Source organism: Lepus europaeus, chromosome 11 (genome assembly GCF_033115175.1).
Source record: "Lepus europaeus isolate LE1 chromosome 11, mLepTim1.pri, whole genome shotgun sequence".
Taxonomy (NCBI): Eukaryota; Metazoa; Chordata; class Mammalia; order Lagomorpha; family Leporidae; genus Lepus; species Lepus europaeus.
The window spans coordinates 28,509,222-28,532,196 of record NC_084837.1 but is presented as its reverse complement, the minus strand read 5'-3'; the positions used below and the strand labels follow the sequence as shown (position 1 = coordinate 28,532,196).

The 22,975-nt window shown below is 36.8% G+C and overlaps 1 protein-coding gene across 1 annotated transcript in view; it reads right to left on the bottom strand.

Annotated features, from left to right (window-relative positions):
* The window catches only part of MDGA2 (MAM domain containing glycosylphosphatidylinositol anchor 2), a 916,038-nt gene that overhangs the window by 260,208 nt on the left and 632,855 nt on the right, over positions 1-22,975 (bottom strand). Inside the window, 1 exon segment of the mRNA XM_062206573.1 lies at positions 13,743-14,012. Within this exon segment, the coding sequence (XP_062062557.1) occupies positions 13,743-14,012 (270 nt within the window).

The following is a 22,975-nucleotide window of genomic DNA, read 5'->3' as shown; positions in this document are numbered from 1 at the left end:
ACCCCATGTGTTTAGAACTTGAGCAATATAATTCTAAATGACCCATGGGCCAAAGAAAAAAAAATCACAGTGCAAATTAGTAAGCACTTCAAATTGAATGATAATGAAAATATTACATATCAAAACCTTTTGGGGGAGTTGGTGCTGTGGCATAGTGGGTAAAACTGCTGCTGCAGTGTTAGCATCCCATATGGGTGCTGGTTTGAGTCCTGGCTGCTCCACTTCTGATCCAGCTCTCTGCTATGGTCTGGGGAAACAGCAGAAGATGGCCCAAGTTCCCCTGCACCTGCATGGGGGATCCAGAAGAAACTCCTGGCTTCAGGCTTTGGATCAGTGCTGCTACGGCCGTTGCAGCCATTTGGGGGGCAAACCAGCGAATGGAAAACCTCTCTTTCTCTCTCTCTCTCTCTCACTGCCTCTGCCTCTCTGTAACTCTGCCTTTCACATAAATAAATAAATCTTTAAAAAAAAAAAAAACCTTTTGGGGGTCCAGCATTGTGGCTCAGCAGGTTAAGCTTCTGCCTGGAATGCCAGCATCCCATATCAGAGCACTAGTTCCAGTCCTGGCTACTTTGCTTCTGATCTAGCTCCCTTCTTATGCACATGGAAAAGCACTGAAATACTTGGGCCCCTGCCACCCATCACTTGGGTGATGTTCTTGACTCTTAGCTTCCTGATTTACCCTGGATTAGCCTTGGCTGTTGTGGCCAAATGGGTAGGGAACCAGCAGATGGAAGACCTCTTTCTCTGTGTTTTTGTCCCTGGCTCTCTCTCTCACTCTGCCTTCCAAGTAAATAAAATGAATCTTTAAACAATCATTTTGGATACGGTTACAAATCTGTATAAAGAACCACCCGTAATTTTTTTTAACTTTTATTTAATAAATATAAATTTCCAAAGTATAACTTTTGGATTATAGCAGCTTCCCCCGCCCCCCAATAATCTCCCTCCCACCTGCAAAAATCCTCAATAAAATTCTGGCCAACAGAACGCAACAACACATCAGAAAGATCATCCACCAAGACCAAATGAGATTCATCCCAGGTATGCAGGGATGGTTCAAGTTCGCAAATCAATCAATGTGATACACCACATGAACAAACTGCAGAAGAAAAACCATATGATTATCTCAATAGATGCAGAGAAAGCATCTGATAAAATACAACACCCTTTCATCATAAAAATTCTAAGAAGACTGGGTATGGAAAGAACATTCCTCAATACAATCAAAGCAATTTATGAAAAACCCACGGCCAGCATCCTATTGAATGGGGAAAAGTTGGAAGCATTTCCACTGAGATCTGGTACCAGACAGGGATGCTCCATTGCTATTCAATATAGTACTGGAATTTTTAGCCAGAGCCATTAGGCAAGAAAAAGAAATTAAAGGGATACAAATTGGAAAGGAAGAAGTCAAACTATCCCTCTTTGCAGATGATATGATTCTTTATTTAGGGGATCCAAAGAACTCTACCATCTGTAATCTTAAAAGCCATCATCAGGAAAGAGATAAGATTATAATAAGAAATCAATGACTTATAAAATCAGAAAAATAAATGAATTTTTAAATCCAACAATACAAGACTGGTGCACAGTGGGTAAAGCCACCGCTGGTGACACTGGCATTCCATACAGGCACTGGTTAATGTCCCAGCTGTTCCACTTTTGGTCCAGCTCCCTGCACCACATGGGAGACCAGGCGGAATCTTCTGGGTCATGGCTTTGGCCTGCTTCTGCCCTGATCATTGAAGCCACGTGGGGAGTAAACCAATGGATGGAAGATCTTGCTCTTTCATTTTTGCTCCCTCTCTCTCTGTAACTCTGATTTTCAAATAAATAAAAGAATCTTAAAAAAAAATAAATCCAACAATACAAATGGTAGAAAACAATCAGGGTCAGAAATTACTAAAAAAGACTTCACATGTACAACTGAGAAAAAGCAAGAAAATTGAGTTCAAAACTAGGTTCTTTGAAATAACTAATGAAACTGAAGGACCTCTAGAAAAAAGAATCAATGAAACTTGAATGAAAAATATCACAGTTTCATTACAAATGACAATTTAGAACCTCTCAAACCTGCTCATGGGAGTAGAAAAGGTATCTAGTTTCTTCTGTTGTATCTATTTCCAACCACAAAACTTGGAAATGCATTATGTTCTGATTATGTACACCACAGAAACTGGGAAATGTTACAAAGTGGTTTTTTTTTTTCTTTCAGAGAATTGATTTACCAGCAAACACTGCCTCCCCCCAAAATGAAGGTAATTAATAAAATTTTAACCACTTTATATCAATACATTTGACAGCTTAAATAACATTCAGATTCTTAGAGGAAAAAAGATGGAAAAAGAAATAGGTATTTTAATAGTCCTATATTTATTAAAGAAGTTTGATTTATATTTGAAAACATTTGTAGAAAGCAATGTGTAAGCCCAGATTATTTTTCCTTTAAAACAATTAACGAGAAAATAACAATGATTCTCCATAACTTTAAAGATAGCCAAAAAGAAGATATGCACCCCAACTTACTGTTAACTTTTCTTATATTGAAATACAATTTACATGCAGTAAAATGTCCATTTCTTTAGTATTCAGTTTTGTGAGTATGGACTTTGAAAAGGTAAGTTCTTCTCTAATCAGTAACTAATTCTTCGTTGATCTTAACAGGTAGATTTTGGCTAAGATGGAATTGGGTAACTTGGGCTAATGATTTTTTAAAAAACTATATATTTTTGGAATTAATTATTTTTAACAACTTGACATATTCACTTTATGCTGATCTAATGTACATAAACATACAGATGATTTCTTTGTTCAGACAATTCTTAGATATTTGTTGAGTCAACAGTGTAAAAAAGGAATAAAAGATTTTTTGAGTGCTAAAATTAAGAAATTGTTATGGAAGCAAGAAGTCAAATAGTTTGAAAATTAGATTTGAATGGCTCTATTAAATTCCCAGAGCATTTGGAATGAGCACTGTTGTTGGAAGATTATTGGATGAAATTCAAAGGTAAACAGAGAAACACACGAAACAGAAAATTTGGCAGTTGGTTAATTCAGTTAAAACTGTCTATAAATCTCATGCAACTCAATCCTCAGAAAATTTAGCTCAAGCATATTTTAAAATCACAGAATGAAATGTATAAATAATTTGGTTTGGAAAAAATTATATTTTTAGATGGGAATTATATTTTCCTTTAAAGGATGATCAACAGTTTTTATACTTCATAAATAAGAAATGCACTGGGTTTAAAAGGACAGTTAATAGTACCATTCTGAGCAGCATATGAAGGAGATACACATACATCATTTCTGAAGATGGAAAGTCTCATTTTTCAAAGCCCAGCACGAATGACACCCTCCTTTGTGGAATTTTCCCCCATCTCCCTAATCAAAATTAATTGTTCCTTCATCTCAGCTTCTAACAACACATTGCCTATGCGTTCCTGTGAAGTTAGTTTCTTCTTCCTTATGCTGTATGGTGTTTCTCTCCATAACTATGTGAACACCATGGGTTCAGGACGTGTGCATTCCTTTTCTCTCACTGATAGCAACTGACATAGGTCTGGCATGGAGTGGAAAATTTCTAAAAACCTACTAATTAAAAGAATCACTTACAGGTATCTTCCTGGATTAATACATTGAGGTAAGTAACTAATACATAATCTTCAAGAATTGAATTCTGTTTTGAGTGTTCTTTAGTAATTATACGTAAACATCTGTAGATCTATAGAGCTCTGTGTTCTTATTCATTTGTCAATAACAATAGTTTGTAAATAAAGGTAAAGAGTGATGAAGTCCAGAGACTTTACTAGATTGTTAAAGTGAATATGTCTCAAAGTTTATCTATTGAAATGTTTTATAGAGAAAAGTAGTCAGAGACCTATTTATAAATTCATGTGAAAGGCATTTACAACCATATCACAGATATTCTACCAAGTCACTTCTTACCTACAGACCCCTTTTCCCACACAAAGTGTGGTGAGTCAGTGGGTCTGGGAAATCAGTCTCTGCTACAGTAATGGGGTGAAAATGTTGACTTGGGAGTTAGCATCCATTGTTTGGGGACCCTTGTACAGCTGGAGGGTATTAAAAAATAAAAACTACTGAGTGTCTGGATTGAAACCAATCAAAGAATTGGAAAAAAAAAAAAACTTGAATAAGATTCTTGTTTTCTTGCCTTAACTTTTGGAACACTGCTATCAATGGGTCCATCCTCTTTTGGCTACAGTAAATGGTAAGCAGGGAAATTTTTTGGTAAATTAAACATGTATAACTAAACTGTTTATCATTATCCCACAACCAGGCCAAACTTCTTTTACTAGAAATTGTATTTTACCATAATTCTTCATGTTATTTCAATGAACAAAGATAGGTTTATTTACAAAAGAAAGCTGAACTATCTCTATTCAGAGGAGAACTACCGAATTTGATAATTTTTGTAGTTTTGTGTGGTCCTGATTAATTTTTTGAAGAATAATAATGAAAGCTTTTCAGAGCTACAAAACAATATATTAAAATTCTCTGTGGTGTTTTGGGGAGGAGTAATTAGCACGAATATTAAGTTGGGAAAAGAAAAATAGAGTTGCTAATCTGCATGAGTAATTGGGACACCTGCACACGCCAGACAGTTCTGCTTTGGTGGAATGTGAATTTCAGCTGTTATCACTATAGTTTTAATAAGTAAAAGATTATAGAACTTCTGATGACTGTATATTAAATGTGATGACTCTATGTGCCTGAGAAGAGCAGCACTGACCCTATAATAGGTAATTCACAAATAATTTCCATTCAGAAGTGCACTGTAGACAAAATTTGATTAATTCTTTCTGAAAAACTGCCAATTACCTTAAGTTTCGGATCAGCAGCATGAAGATTTATACCTTTCAACATACACTGATCATAGATTTATAACCATATGCTACTTGCTGTACGTTTTGCTTATGTTAAATGCTTTAATCGTGCAGATATTTTGTCTTTAATGATTCCATTGATCCCTCTAACCAGTAGACAATCTTGAAAACATTTGTACAATAATTTGTAAGGCAGCCTGTGAAAGAGTCATGCCACGTTCTTCAAATTACAATATTATTTAGAAAATCATAAGTACCATGTTGGTTAGAATTTAAAGAAAAGTTTGTTCACTTCTATGTGAATAAAAATGATGATTAACAAAAAAACCAGAACTCCCTCCAATGAACAGTGGCTGTACATTTGGGAAGGTAGCAGTGTAATTAGGAAAAATATGTGTCCACTCGGTATTGATGGGTACCTTTTTTCATAACTATGAAGGGAATTTAATCATGACAGAGAAGGAATCCCAAGTCAGTCTTTGGCAATAAGAGGACAGAGAAAGAAAGGGCTTTGGTCAGTTTAAATATTTAGGAGGAAATTAAAATACTTTTAAAAACTGGCTAATTTTTGAAAACCACCTAGGGGTTTCTAGCTAGTAGACCAAGAACCATACAATGTGTTTTATTTATTTATTTATTTATTTTTTTAGTCAACTGCTCTGTTTCTTATACAAAGCTTATTTTGGGGAAGTTACTTAACTTCTTTCTCTTCAGTTTTACATTTATTTAAAGTGGAAATATTATTTCTACATGATGTGTTGATATGATTAGACAATTATTTTGTATCATATGCTTCCTAGCATGGTATACAGTAACTGCTCGATCAATGTTAGCTGTTACTGTTATTTAAATAGAATAGGTACATTCAAAAGTCTACAATGTTCTGCATACAATTTTAGAATTATGAGATTCTTTAAAATAAGCATAAAGGAGATCATTTTGAAATGTTAGCAGTGCTAATATTTGATATATTTCAGTAAAAGGAATTCAGAACAAATATGTTTAATATTAAAATTCAGATTTAAAAGATGCAGTTCTTTCATGTGGATAAACTAGAGTTAGGTAATTCATCACCTCTCAGAAGAGAGGGTTATAATGTTCTTGGAGATTACAGTATATTTCTGTGCAGTTGGGAAGTGTAAAATCATGCCCTACTGAATACATATTGACTTCTTTCTAGAAAGGTTAACTCTATTTCAATATTGACTTTTTTTTTATTTCTCCATACTAGGAACCTGGGATCACAGTCATCAAAAATATGCTGAAATATTTCTAAAATTAAAAAACACGTTTATAGTGTCATCTTGCAGGTGTCATGGGTTCAAGAGAGGGGCTGATAAAACAGAGAAGGGGAAAAATGAAGGCCTAGATTAGCAGTCAGGCAATGTGGGAGCATGATGTGAAGAGTACAGTTATGGAGTACAGAACACACCATGGTGGCATGAAAACCATCTGAAAATTGTTTGACATTTCTCCCACCAATGAGTAGGGCTTTTTCACCCTTCCTGGAAGCAGGCCAGACTTGCTACTGCCCGGAAGTTCAAGTGCAATAATGATGTTGAAGGACTTTGGAGGCGAGGTTCTCAGAGCCCATGCAGTTCTTAAGATATTCCACCTGGGAGCCTTCCACAGATGAAGCTGCCATGCAGAGAGCTGCTATCAACAAATGGAGTGAAATGGTGCAGTAGGGTCAGGTACAGAGTCAGAGAGGGAGCACAGGAGCTAGACCGGCCTGAGGAGCCCTGCTGTTTTGCGTTTTTCAATCCACTTAGCAGATTTTCTTTTCATCTGAGAAAGACTTGAAGATGATTTCAATTCCTGTCACTTCTGACTATAATGTATGAAAGACCCTGGCTTTTCCAATTGAGTCTTTTAAATCTCATATGTGTGAGCAAAACAAAAGACTGTTATTCCTATTAGTTACTGTTGGATGGTGCATGTTAAACAATAGGGAATAATCAAAAAATGTAGCCTTTTAAGTGAGCTACTCATATCACACAAGGGATTTAACAAGACTTAAAATTCAAATAAAAATCCTAATTTGTTAACCAGAATTTAATATATACTTTAGATAGCAAAGGGGGATGTCCAGGGTAAGTTAGTGAATTTACAAGAGATAATGACTCTGTATATACTTATCAAGCATCTAGTGTTCATGGGGTAATAACCTAGGATCCAAGGACACCTAATTGAATAAATTCATATTAAATTCATTATTCTGAAAATCTCAACAAAGAGACAGACAATAAACAAGGAAATATGTATAAAAGAATTCCAAGTGGTTTTGTGATAAGAAGAACCAATAAATCGTGGGAATTAGAGGTGGAGAGGGTGTTATTTGAGAACTTACATTCTAGGCAGAAATAACAGCAATGCCCGAGTTCTGAGTTGTGAAGAACAAGGATCATGTGGCTAACGCAGGGTAAGGACAAGAGGCTTATGGGATGATGATGAGAAATTTCTTTCTAAAGATTTAAAAAACATTATTTGAAAGGCAAAGTTCCAGAGAGAGAAAGACAGATAGAGATAAAAGGGTCTTCCCTCCCCTGGTTCACTCTGCAATGGTCCCCAACAGCTGGGGTTGGTCCTGGCCAAAGCCAAGAGCTTGGAATTCCATCTGCATCTGCCCGGTGGATGACAGGGGACCAAGCATTTGGGTCTTCTGCTGCTGCTTTCCAGACCTGTTAACCCGGAGCTGGATCAGAAGTACAGTAGCTGGAACTCAAAATGCCATGTGATATGATATGGATGCCAGCATGGCACGGCAGACGGTGGCTTAACCTAATACACCACAGCACCAGCTCTGCTGATGTGGACTTTTAATGCCATTCTGCATAACATAGAATCTATGGGGAGAATTTGCTCAGGAAAATGAGATGACTTTAATTATGTTGGCTTTAGCATGAATGTAGTAAAGATGGTTAGGTGTTGAAAAAAGTGCATGTCTTTTTATCCCCAAGTGCTTAGAAAAAATGTATTTCCCTGTCTTTCAGTCAGTCAGTAAAGTCCTTTTCCCAAGTTCTAGCAACAGCATATAACTGGAACTAATGGGGCATCTCCCCATAAAAGTGTCGCCTGTCTGTTGATTCAAGCTCCTTCCTGCTGCCAGCCGACAGGGATGGAGGCAACGCTGAAAACCAACTCAGTAACCACAGGTTGAAGATGGCAAAGAAATGACCAGCTTAGATACCTGAATGACTACAAAATGCAGACATGTGCCCCCATGCACACCAGATCCACACAAAACACCATCAGCAGTGTGATCAACTCGGAAACACCCTATCCTCTCTCATGAATAAGATCTGAAGTTCTTTTTCTTGGAGTAATGACAGGCATAGGTCTATTTACAGTGCTGCCTGGACGGCCTTACCTGTATAAGGTACAGTGTCTGAACATTGGAAAGAGAGGCTGACGTGGGAAGACTGTCAACAAAAAGGCTATGCTAATCAACCCAGAGAAAGGCATTGATGGTCTGGGCAAGGATGGTAACACTGACCTGAAAGAATATGATTAGATTCAGGGATGTTTTGAGATAGAACAAGGAAGACTTGCTGAAGTACCACAACTAAAAAAATACCAGGGGAGCTGGTGCTGTGGCATGGGGTGAAGCTGCTGCCTGCTGTGCTGGCATCTCATATGAGCGCTGGTTCAAATCCTGGCTGGTCCTCTTCCTATCCAACTCTCCTAATGGCCTGGGAAAGCAGTGGAAGATGGCCCAAGTGCTTGGGCCCCTGTCGCCCTCAGGGAAGATTCAGATGGAATTCCAAGCTCTTGGCTTTGGCCAGGACCAACCCGCGAGAGACCTGGAAGAAGCTCCCAGCTCTTGGCTTCAGATCAGCCCAGCTCCAACCATTGCAGCCATTGGGGAGTGAACCAGTGGATGGAAGACCTCTTTCTCTCTCTGCCTCTGCCTCTCTGTAACTCTGTAACTCTTTCAAATAAGTAATCTTTAAAAAAATTTAATACATAAGTAAATATCAGACAGAAATTTTGAAATTTCTCCCTTTCTATATATTTTTGTGAAAAATAGATGGTAAAATAGATTTTCCTGGCCCTGTTTTGTCCAAGAATGTAACGCAAAGAATTCTCTTATATTTAAATTTATTTTATTTATTTAAAAGGCACAGTTAAATAGAGAGAAGGGGAGAGAGAAAGATCTCTCATCCACTGGTGCACTCTCCAAATGGCTACAACAGCTGGGGCTGAGCCAGGCCGAAGCCAGGAGCCAAGAGCTTCTTCCAGGTTCCCCATGAGGGGTCAGAGGCCCAAGCACTTGGGTCATCTTCTGCTGCTTCCCCAGGTGAATCAGCAGGAAGCTGGATCAGAAGTGGAGCAGCTGGGACTTGAACTGGTGCCCATATAGGATGCAGGTGCTGCTGGCAGTAGCTTAACCAGTTGTGCCACAGTGTCAGCCCCAACCCAAAGAATTCCAGAGTGCAAAACAGACCTGCAGAACTTTCACAGGAAATGGAAGAAACTGTATTCCACGAGTGTCAGACTTTATAGACAATGAAGGTCCAAAGAGAAGTCAGAGACCAAATTTGATTTGAAGGATATTTTTTGAGAAACCTCTTAGGTGCAACTACTCCAAAATCCAAGATATAGAAAATAGGACCTGTATATTTAATGTCAACTCAACTGAGTAGCTTTCCATGGGACCCGCTAGAATTCTGAAAGGTTTCCCTGAAATGGTTTCTAACTCATATTTGAAGAGACCTAAATGAGGGTAGCAATAAGATAGAGGAAGTCACATGAAACTTGTGTGTGCTCATGGAGTTTATCAGTCAGCATCTCATTTCAAAAGTCAGATCTGAGTCTCACAGGAAAGGAGCACAGGCTCATCTTAGGCTGTATGACTTCTGAGGAGACACACACACACACACACACAGACGCCTTAGGGCAGAGGGGTAGGTGTACAGTAGATGCTCAGAAACATGGCATATCCAGGGATTCAAGGGAGACTTCTGTTTCTCGAGGCTTGCTGCACCACCTAAGTAAGTGTGCGTATTTCCTAGGTGGAGGAACCTAAGTGTCCACTAATGGATCACATAAGGAAAAATGCTTTCTATAGAGAGGATGTCTGTACAGCACCCCAAGCCATGGTGGTCAGAACCTGTCAGGCTTGGGGTGGGGTAGCTAGAGAGCAGGGTGGAGAATGGGCAGATGAAGGGAAAGGAACCAAGCACCTCCCTCTCCTTTTCCCTCTGCAGGTTTCCTGTCTAATGTGGACCTAAACTGAGGAGGGAATGAAGTTTTGCATTTAATCAGATTTAGAGATTGTGAAGATTTTGGATTATGCATCGGAAACACTGACCTAATGTGTGTCTGTGATCTGTATGTGCTGTGTGACATTCAAAGAGGCCACGGGATCCCAAGTTAGAGTAATATCTTGCCATGCGTGCTCAACACAGTATTTTAATTAATGACAGAAGAGGAAGGTAGGCATTTATAGTGAATCACAACAGCAGAAAGCTTTAAACAAGAATGACATGCCATCTAACTGCAGCCCCAAAAGCACAGAGTCCAGGAGAGCAAACGTAGGACTGGCAAATCAACCGACGCTTTTGAAGTCACGTGAAGAGTCTGAGTATACTTTGAGAGTTTCATTTCTGTCTGCACCTTACACTCTTACACTGCACATGGACATTATCAAATAGGAAGAGGAACTGTTGGAACAAAAAAAAAAATCCTTGTGCTTGCTCAGAAACCTGATCTATAGATCCTGATTTAATTACAGGAAAGAATGAGAGAAAATAAACCTCGAGTTCTATTTCGACTGTATCCATGATACAGTTAATCTAAGACACTGCAGAAGTCTACAAATTCAGGAGACTTGGAAACAATTTCTTTGATATAATAAAAAGAAAACTATTTCCCTTAACTGAATTTCTTGGCCTCTGTGGACATAAATCAGAAACCTCATATAACTGCAGTAGTTTTTTCTCCCCACAGCTTAACTAGGACCCCTTTACTAAGGCTATTTCCGTATTTAGTGAGATTGTATATAAATTTGATGTTATGGATGCCACTGTGGAGAATCCCCACTGGTGATATGATACAATTATGCAGATTCACACTTCAGAGAAATTAAAGACATAAAAAGAAATTATAGATCAGAGAAATGAATTTTTAGGGTTTTATTTATTTTAGGGCATTTGTGCCAAAGTGTGAAACTTTCCTTTGTAAGGACACAGATGAAAACTGATAGGCGGGGTAGAAAGGAACAAATCATCTTTGAGCATCTTCTAGCTGTGCTCTTGAGTTCGTTTTTCAGAAAGGATACCTGAGCAATAGAAACATTTAATGTCTGACATTTTGTCAGTTGTGCATGAAGTCAGGGTTGCAAATGATCCTGTTTTGCAAAACTAGATTCAGTCCATCATTTTTTCCTAGTGTGTTCCTCTCCTTGATAAAATAATGAAACAAAAAGTTCTATATTGCAGCTATACTACAGAAGGATAGGTACTTTAATACTTCAATTAATTTCACAATCATTTTGAGTGTATTAATCAATTTTTCATAATTATAATGAAATACCTAATGTAAGTAACTTTTTAAAAAGCAAAATTTATTTAGCCCATACTTTTAGAAGTTCAACTCCAAGATCGGCTTCTGATAGGGTGACAGATGGCAAATGAAAAGTATGCATACAGAGGGAGGATCGCATACTGAGCCAGGAAGCAGTGAAAACAGATAGGCCCACCTCAGACTTCCATACCCAACCTCTGTTGAGATCTACCTGCCAAGAATTTGGCCCCGTAACCTTATGACCTCCTTCTAGGCCCACCTCCCAAACATCAGAACTGGATTAAATTTGCATTCTCTTCCTACCAATAATTTAGCATACTAGGATTAAAAGTCCTGCCTGGGTTCAGGAATAAAAGCATATTCGATCATAGCACCAAGATTTGATAGATTATTTCATGGCTATTTGGAAAAGCAAGTACTTAGAAAACCAAACGAAAAAGAAATAGACACTGGTGGCCATACAGTTTTGGATTCCTTTTTACTTTTAATGTGGAGTAGAAGAGAAGTATCTAGTTACTCAGTGAGACAATGCTTAAAATGACTCCCAGTCCATCCATTTAAAACAGGTAGATTCTTCCATTAATGAATTCTATCTTTGAATTTATTTCCATATAAAATTCTTTTTGCATTTCTATCTTCCTTGCAGATTGCAAAATCCTTTGAGGGAAGGGATCTTTATGGTTAACCTGAGCATGACTTACATTTGGAAAGTCCTGAGCATACAGTACTTGTCCAGTAGGGGTTTGTTAATTGAAAGGCAGATGAAATTTCACTGGTCTGAAATATTTATTTTTTCCATTTAACATTTCTTAAATTAGAAGATATCTTACATTCTTACCCACTTACAGCTGCTACGATTTAAGCACAGCAGTGGTGATCTGACTTGGAAGAAAATTTCCCAGACAATGCTTCTCTATAAGCCTGAGTTACAAATGCTTTTAATGACTTAAAGAAAAATAATCTGTAGAAAACCATGTTCATTAAAGTCTTTGAGATGAAAACATTTAGAAGCTGAATTCTGACTATGAAGTGTTAGGAAAAATCAGATCAATGTATCTGATTTTATTTTACTTTTTATATATGATAATGGGTGGTTTAAAGCAAACTCAAGTATAAACAAATTTCAAAAGGCTCAATAACATTCCATCTTATAAAAAAATATTGGGACAGCATGTTTTATTTTTTATAATAGATAAAATAATGATGCAACTGGCAGCTGATATTGCATTGCCTACAATTTTGTAGCACGCAGTACATTATTCAGAGTACTTTGATTCATATTACAATACGTTGCAATGTTTTAAATCAAATCTATTTTATCAAACAGCATATTTCTAATAATTGGATTGATAACTAATAACTGTGCTCATCAAGACTACAACAATCTATACTCACACAATCACAATTGCTTCTCTTGATACACTCAATTATGTTTTTGTTTCCATCCCAATCCACCATCATGAATAATTTCCAATTGCATGTTCAAGGGGTCCTCTAGTGCATACAGATGTCTATTTAACTTCAGACGCATCATTGTCCACACTGTACCTGCAGCTCAAGTCCATGTCAGTGATGTGAGATGAGAAACCAGAGGGTCTCTGCCCATCCTCCTTGCACCCTCTTCTCCTCCTTCAAAATGGATGGACAGCATCTCCTCTTTATTGTTGACTTAGGGACTCATGCTCTACCTTCATTCCTCACATACATTTTGTTTTTTCTTCCTTGAACATCCCCAGTCTTCCTCAAGTTTTGGTCTGTCAAACCTTTACTCTAGTACTACTCTACTAGCACAAATGTCATCAACAACCCTAACAACCTTAACCAAAAGTCATTAGAAATTCATGTTCAAAAATTCTATACTTATTGGTTATGCTTTTCAAATACCATGTGACCATCAATATATTTCATTTTCACTCCCTGTCAATGGAATCTTTCAGTACAATCCAATGTTTTACAGGTCCTTATCTGATTTTACAATCTGAAGCCCTGATTTTAACAGGGGTTCAATAAATGCTTCATAAACATTACATTGATGAATTTACCCAGTTTCTAAACCAATATACAATGTATGTTACAATGCTTTATGTTCTAAGTTGCATTTTTTTTAAGTAGGAGCATATTATAAAATATATCCGATGATATCACTAACAATATGCATATGTTGTAAAAACTGTTCAATGCAAATATAAGGTACTGTAATTAAGATTTAGAAATTTGAGGCTCCATTAATAATTAGATACTATCTTATTCAAATGATTTTTTCTATAAGTATGCAATACTTGAGGAAATCGTATTATATAAAAAAGTTCATGATTTGCCTGGTTAACACAGGACTTAGAAATGTTCTCTTAGCAAACTTACCTCTCACAATGATGTTGGTGGACTTTTTTGCAGGGTTTCCCACGTTGTTATTGGCAATGCAGCTGTAAGTGCCAGCATCATCTGAGGTGATGGCAGGTATGGTCAAAGTCCCTCCATTCAAAACAATCTTTTCAGGCAGGGTCCCAAAGGACCTAACCCAGGTGAGAGAAGGTGCAGGCTCTCCTCCTGTTGTAACACACACTAATGTTATGGCCTCTCCAGGATTTACAACTATAGGATCATCCACCAAGAGTTTAATTGACGGAGATGCTAAAAAACATAAACAAAAGAACATGCACCTATTTAGATATACTACAACTGACATTCAACAGCTTGCTTTATTTGCATTCCTTTAAGCAAATGAAATATTCTCTTTTGCTAAAATCTCATGTATTACACCAATTTAAACAAGATTTAATTATTTGTATTTTATTCAAATGGTACAAATATATGGAACTCTTAAGAGTTTTATACCTGACAAGGGGAATTAAGAATTATTATTATTGCTCTGTCTGAAATTAGAATAAGAGGAAGTGAAGTAAAACAAAGCACCTCTCACTGGTTTAATGATGACAGCCACCTTTTGTGTCTGTCAATCCCAACACAGAAACTACAGCTGTTTAGTCATTGTGTTTTCACAGCAAAGACAGTCACTTTTTAAATCTTTGATCATTTGAGGAGAAATAATCATTTTTTTGCAACCTGCAAATAACTAAGAGATGAAGACCTAAGTCAGAATAGCCTTTTATCATATAGTAGACTTGATTTTTGTTCTTGAAAGAACAACAAAATTATTTAATTTAAAAAAATGCCCATACTTCATCTCTAACCACTTTCATTGCAAAGTTTAGGTACCAATTCTCATAATAAGATGGAAACAAACATATGAGAGCTGAAACACAGACCACAAACCATGTCTGCCATTACTTTAATTGTTGGATTATAAAAATCCCCATTCAAAATAAATTACTTATAATATTTCAGGTTAAACACACACCCATTCATTTAAAACAAACTGCACAACAGCTACATTTGTATATGGCATTTTTTCCCTTTGTATGCTTCAGTGCGAGCCTAAATAGTGCATTTGTAAATAAAAATGGGACAAATGCACTTAACTGAAATCTGAGTTCACACATTCAGAGATATCTTACATCAATGTTGGAACTGTAATGTATGAATTCAGTGTACATTAGAAATGTTTAAACTGCTCTATTGTACTGCTTGACTTTTTTAGATATTAACCTCAGTTTAGAATTGGTGAGTGCTCTCCCCAGAATAAAAGTTAGACTCCTTTGGTTCTGTCCTGTTATTTAAAAAAAAAAAAATTCAGAAGAGAACGAGAGGAAAAAAATGGTATAGTGGTTTTGTGGACAAGACATGGGGTTCTTTTATAACTTTTTAAATCATTACTGCTACACGCTGGCTCTTCTAACATCATTTAAAAGCATTTGAGAAATTAAAATTGTCATAGGATTAGCCTTTCTGAAGTATTCGGTTGAATTATAAAGATTTATGGTTAAAACCTGCTGGGAAGTACATGTAGTGGAAATAATATGCTAAAGTCAACACAGTATGGTATGAGTATCTCAAAGAGTTATTTAATACTGTTGTACTGATAGAAAATATTGCTAAATAAGTACTCTGAAAAGAGATAATATTCTTAATTATTAATATATCATTATGAAGAGGTAAAGGAAATCCCTATGGCCCATTTTAAAGTAAAGACCATAATCTTGCAAAAGTATTTCATTAAAATACAATCACAGAGATTCCAACATTTATAGCATATTTAAAAAGCTTGGTTGGCTTATACCAAATTTTAGCCAAATTAAAATGCCTAAGGCCTAAAAGTCCAGTAATTGCATATATTTGGACTATAGAATGCACCAGAACCACATTAAGGAATATTTTTCCCTGTCATTGATTGGTATAAGGATGAGTTGCTTTTTATTAAGCATTATTAAAAAAAAAAAACCTCAAGAGAATCTTAAGCAAATGTAAAAGTACATTATTAAAATATGTTTTCCAAAAAGAGAGTTAAAACCACAGAATGCTTAATTTTATTGAGTATGCCATTTATTTTCTGTGATTGTTCATGAAATTAAAAATAGCCTACGTAGAACACAAAATGGTTAACACTTTCAACTCTTTAAGAATATTCAGATGTATATTTTTAGAATCAAAATGTTTTAGCTTTAAATCTTCAAAATGTAAACCACTGTCATCTTTTGTTACAATATCCTATTTTTGATTCCAAAAATATCAGCTTTTTACAACTACAAAGATTTCTGTAAGAACCACAGAGATGCAAGTTTAAGTACAAATCATGTCTTGGAGAAAAACAAACATAGCAAAGAATTAAGAATATTTTTGTCTGTTATTAAAATACTTTAAAGACAAGTTTCATATTGGTGGATTGTGTGCTAAGTTTTGGGTATATCAGTGCAACATTAAAGATTCTGAACTAGTTACCTCTTTCTTACAGGCTTTCAATTTTTCCTTTCCTGTAACACTATATGTTATTAACTAGACTACCAATGTGGCTCTTCAGTCAGAAGTAATCTGTTATGATTGTATCAGAAGTTGGAAGTGATAGTTAACTGGTAAAAGCATGGCTTCCATAGAAAGAACCATTGGTTCAAATCCTGACTCTGCCATTTAACAACTTATTGTGCCTGACAGGTACTTTTTTTTTTTTTTTTACTTTTATTTAATGAATATAAATTTCCAGTGTACAGCTTATGGATTACAATGGCTTCCCCCCCCCATAACTTCCCTCCCACCCGCAACCCTCCCCCCTCCCGCTCCCTCTCCCCTTCCATTTGCATCAAGATTCATTTTCAATTCTCTTTATATACAGAAGATCAATTTAGTATAAAGATTTCAACAGTTTGCACCCACATAGAAACACAAAGTGAAACATACTGTTTGAGTACTAGTTATAGCATTAAATCAAAATGTACAGCACATTAAGGACAGAGATCCCACATGAGGAGCAAGTGCACAGTGGCTCCTGTTGTTGACCCAACAAATTGACACTCTAGTTTAGTACTTTTACTTCTGAACCCACTCTTTGAGAGGATTCATCTTATGTAACATCCTTACGATAGTATCTAGTACAAAACATGCACTGAAAACCAAGTTTGCTTTTGTCACTGTTTTTATTTCTACTGTGATAGCCTGGCACACAGTGGGTGATTAAAAAATACCAGTAAGACAAATCAATTAATAGAAAAATGAATAAATGAATGACTAGTATAAAATATGTAATCATTGTCAAACATAATTGTTCTGATTGCCTATTATAGAAATTTTAAATCATTTTGACTTTCTGAGGTCCCATATATCACAGAAACACATTTAAATGTCATTACCTTTTAAAGAAATATAATGCTAATTTCTCAGTATCCTAAAACTTCCAACCATCCAAACTGTATGCATTCTAAGCTTACTTTTCTTCACTTAAATGGCTAAATAATTTATCAAAAAAATAAGGCTCATTTCACTAAATTATGTACATAACCCAGTTAGTGTTCAGTACATATCTACAGCCTATATTGAGTAAGTTATTCCACTGCCATCTGAGGGAACTTCAACAAGTTCACAGAAAAAAATGGAATTAAAACATAAGCTCATTTTGGTTCAACAGTTTTGAAACCCATGCTTATTGTTTTTATAATATGTATTTTCTATGAACTTTATCTTACGTAAAGAGTCTTGAAAAACATGTAAGTCCACAGAAGTCATAATATGTCTTAGTACCATGAGGAAAATGCTCTGATCTATAACACTTACAGAATCTAGGTGCCCATTCATTTCTCACAGCAGAATGCAAAAGAGGTTATCACCATAGCTCATTTTTAAGTAATAAAGAATTTAAACATGAAGAATAGAACTGGAATACTAGAAACACTTAATGGGTCAATTTGTCATTTTATTTGAGACGTTCATCAAACCAAAGTAAAAGAAAAAGGTAAAATATATAAACAAAAAATCCTTCAATGAAAATGTAACATTTATTTAACAAACTCATATTTTTAAACATGTTTTATCATTATTGGCAGACAAAGTTCTAATTACATAGAATTATTTCAAGTACACCACCAGTTGTAAACTTCCTGTATGTACACAGTGATTATAAATGACTGTGGTGCCAGCCAGACTGTGAGACTGGTAATTAGCCAGCACTTAGTGATGGAAGGCACAACCATCATGATGGCTGTCACGGAGATTTGACTCTGCTCTACAAGATATGCATACAAACACTCTGGCACACTGGCTGTCTCTGTGGTGGAAAAGTCTGAGGGAAGACAGGCAGAGTGGATAGATTCTTGATGGGATGGATGGATGCATGACAGATGATAGAGAGATAGATGTGAATCACTGGTCCTGGGAGAGATGAGATGAGATGAGACAGAATGGCAAGACAGAAAGAGAAAGAACTAAAGGAGAGGGAGAGGAAGGCAAGGGACAAGACTGTAGTTTCCATTTCTAAAATTGTTAAACATTAATAACTGGAATGTAGCAAGTATGTTTTGCAAAATATCTGTTAGAAAGGGATTCCTTCCCATTCTCTTTGAAAATCCTCTCCTCTGGGAAATGAAAGAAATTTTTCTTAAGCTGGGCAACAGGTACTTCAGAAGAACTAATAGAGAAACAAGTAGGCCCCACCAAAATTCCAACTTAGCATGTTCCAGCACAGAGGGGATCTTCCAAAGACTCACACCTCATGTTGCAGGCTGTGGTCCAACAGGGCATGCCCTAGGATTTAAACTAACATGGAACTCCAAACTGAGATCAAATATCTGATATGACTGCAGAATAGGGGGATGTAGAAAAATAGAGTTGAATCACAAAATGATGAATCAAGATTGTTTTTTCAAACCTGAATGTGTAGACTGGGATTCATGATAACTACAAATTTTAGTGATTCTGATCCTCATAAGGTCCTCTGGATATGTGATGCAAAGATTTAGCTTGGGTTATTAAGAATACACTCTGTAGGAAGAGAATATTATTTTAGCAGAATTCAATGGCTTCTTGGGATTTTTATTTTGTTTTTTAATAACACCTAACATAATAGTTAAGCATGAAGATTAACACCTGAGGATAAAAATGTGAATGCAGAATGCAATACTAATCATCTACGTACCCTTTAGGCTTTGGCCATCGATGGATCTTGGGCTTTTAATTTTGAACAGGGAGTCTAGCTTTCTACTCATACTTTGATGAAATTTGTAAAAACTACAGTAGAAGCTACTTCAGAAATCTGCTAGTCACCTTATGTTTTGGATATTCTAAGCTGTGTTGCTTTGAAAAGAAGCGATTTAAATCTTAGAAAGTAACCAAATTCATAGAAAAATCACAAAGAGGTAACAGAACAGAATGAACATGAATAAAAATGTTCAGCTCCTACAGTATGCCTCCAAAGGGGGGTCCTGACACAGTAGTTCATTTGGGTAGGAATCATGGGAAGCATATTGAATGGGCAGGGAAGAGAGACAGGAAAAGGAGAAAAGCCACTAATTAGTAGGTTGTCCCTGTGGGAGACTGGTTCCCTGCTGCTGGGAACCCTCTGAGAGACTGCACTGAACTCAGCTCAGAAGACTCCCTGTAAAAGCCCAGGAAACTGGCTGGGAGGGCCCACCACCAACTCACATCCCTCGTTAACTGAGGATTTTTCTGTGGGCCTTAAATTCCTAATGTGACTATCCAGAAACTTCATCGACGCAAGTTCTCAGGCAGAAAGAGAACAGGGATGGAATCTGCCCAAAGAAACAGCAGTAACCTTCAGGACAAGTCAAGAGGGAAAGCAGGGCACTGCCAATGTCTCCTGATAAGGTTTCCATGTAAATTCAGTGATCAGTTATCATCTACATGGACAGAATGCGAAAATAGTGAAGACAGGAAGAGCGAGGAAGGGATGGGTCTGAGTGGAAGCCCTTTACCAAACAGGAATCAGGCACAAAATGAAATGAATGAGAACACAGCATGAATTAAAGTGCGAAGAGGTAAAAATATGCTATTAACTTTCTGTTTCTGTGAGCCTGTATTTGCTTAAACCGTAGAACATATACAGCTGCTAAGCCACGTACAGCTTTGTGAAGATATATCCAAGCTATTCTTACAGATTCAAAGAATAGAAAAAAGTTCTCTCAAAATAACTAGTCCTTTCACTGAGAAAATGATATCACTATATTTTCATACATTTTATTAAAATCCATTTCCAACATGTGTTTCACTGAAATAAAAGTTTAAGTACCAGTGACTATTTCACAAAATAAAAATGAGATAATATGTTAGTAGTTGATTTGAAAACACAAAATAATCTACCCATTTAGTTGGGTTTATTATTCAAATATTTTATTCACATATTGATTGATTCTCCAGAAACTCTAGAGTGGTATCCTACTGGGGAATTCTACCTCAAATGATACCTTGGGGTATGATAATATTTGAGAGTATTCACAAATAGTTTTCAGTGCAATAATCAACCATTACTACACATATTCAAGCCAATAAACTTTTTTTCATAATTTTAATAATTACAGGGCAGGTATTTCCAGAAATGATTAAGAAGGCAGAGTAAGTGCATCTCTTCATGGAAAATTGCATAAAAGTTTCCAAGAAGAGACTTTTCTCATTTGACCTTGAGTTCCTAACCAGGAATTTCCCAGGTTTGTTTTGTCTGGCTGGCACATTATCAGTTGTTGCTATCAACAGTGAATGAATGTCTTCAGGCATTGTTTCCCTAGTATAACACACAACAGTAATCAGTAAGAACTTATACAATACCATGTATCTGGCATTGTGACAGACATTTGCAAAATATCATGAACAAAACACCCACAGAATCCCTGCACTGAGGAGGTTGGCACCAGATAGGCAGTAGACCAGCCATCTCCTCATGAGCCCCCTCATCTCTAGGATGTCTCCCATTTACATCAAGTACATTGGTTTATGTATCAGAGCACAGTGAGTAAACAGAGTTGCCAAAAGATACATTCACCAGTGCAATGAGACTTTACAAAACACACCAGTGGACACATTTGTATCTGATCATTGAACAAGATGAAGTTTGTACAACTTAAATAAAAAAAAAAAATTAAAAAAGGAACCTGTGTTCCCGAAGAGCTATAGTGAATGAAGAGAATAAGATTGTCACAGTCAATAAGCTATGCTCAGAATTTGTGAGCTAACATCTAATAACCTGAAAAGTCTTAATAAACACTGAAAATGCATGAAGAATAGAAACTTTAGCACTACATATTGTAGTGCTAAGGTTTACCACCTCCTCCCCTGGATCAACAATCCCCTAATGTTCTTTCCATCAGACAAGGTTTTGGAAAACTTGCTTTCATTCAATTTTACAAGAAACTGACCATTCATTGCTGCTGTAAGAAGCACAGATGTTCATCTCTCATGAAGAGAGGATCCAAGCTAAACACTTCCAATGAAGACCTGTGATAGTAACAAGTTTTTTTTTCCTTAATGGAAAAATACTAGAATTTTGAGAAACATAGTGAATGGCAATGACATCTTCATCACAGATTAGCAGATCACAAACTATTTCTGCAGCCTTGAATCCCTTTTTTTTGTAAAACTACTTTCAGAATTAAAAATGATAGATAACGATAATCCTTGAGTATGTTAAGAATGACTGTGTAGGGCTGGAGCCGTGGCTCACTTGGCTAATCCTCCACCTGCGGCGCTGGCACCCCAGGTTCTAGTCCCAGTTGGGGTGCCAGATTCTGTCCCGCTTGCTCTTCTTCCAGTCTAGCTCTCTGCTGTGGCCCGGGAGGGCAGTGGAGGATGGCCCAGGTGCTTGGGCCCTGCACCCTATGGGAGACCAGGAGAGGGCACCTGGCTCCTGCTGTAGCGGCCACAAAGAAATGAGAACAGTCCCATGTGCCAATTAAAAATAATATCACACAAATGACTAGGGATAATGTTAACTAAGGAGGTGAAAAATTTACACTCTGAAGACAACAGAATATTGGTGAAACAAACAAATGAAAAGATACCTTGTGTTTATAGATTGGAAAAATTGTGGTGAAATGTTAGTACAGCCTAGCATGATGTCGTGATTCAATGCAAGTCCTATTAAAATCCCAAAAGCATTTTTTCTTACAAAATGGGGGGAAAAACCCTAAAAGTCATACAGAACCACAAAGACCAAAAAATGACCCAAATCTGTCTTAAAAAAAGAACAAAGTGGAGGTACCACATTTCGTGATTTCAAAATAGATTATAAGTCTAGAGTAATCAAGCAGCATAGTACTGGCATAGAGGCAAACACAAAAGAATACATTCAAAATGGCCATGTCAAATTAGATTTTGGAAAACATTATGAATTTTAAAAAAACACATCCAAATGAACTCATGTATTGTCGCCATTCGTCCCCATGACACCTCTCATATAGACAAATAAATTAGCAAATCCAGAAATCCATCCAGGAACGTACAGTCAACTTACATTCAACAAAGCACCAAGGGCACACAAAAGGAAAGAGATATTCTTCAAAAAATTTTCAGGGAAAACTGGATACCCACATCCTAAAGAACGAAATCAGATCCTTAGGAGACTTTATACACAATATCAGCTCAAAATGGATTAAAACATAAAATAAACATGAAACTATAAAATTATCAGAGTAAGGCATAAAGGAAGTAATTCATGATGTTGGTGTTAGTAATTTCATTAATACGACCCAGAAAGCTCAGGTAGCAAAAACTAAACTAGGAAAATGCAAACAGATCAAAATAAAGGCTTCTGCACAGTGAAAGAATCAAGAGAATGAAGAGACAATCTAAAGACCAGGAGCAGCTAATATCCAAAATATATTAATAGTGCAAACATGCTGATGGCAAGAAAACCAATAACCTAATTTTAAAAAGGACAGGAGGGCCAGTGCTGTGGGTGAAGCTGCCGCCTGCAGTGCTGGCATCCCATAAGGGCACCAGTTCGAGTCCCAGCTGCTCCACTTCCACTCCATCTCTCTGCTATGGCCTGGGAAAGCAGAAATGGCCCAAGTCTTTGAGCCCCATCTGCATGGGAGACCTGGAAGAAGCTCTTGGCTCCTGGCTTCAGAACAGTACAGCTCTGGCCACTGGGGTCATCTGAGGAGTGAGCCAGGGGATGGAAGACCTCTCTCTCTCTCTCTCTCTCCCTCTTTCTCTGCATTTGCCTCTCTGAAACTCTGCCTTTCAAATAAATAATCTTTTTAAAA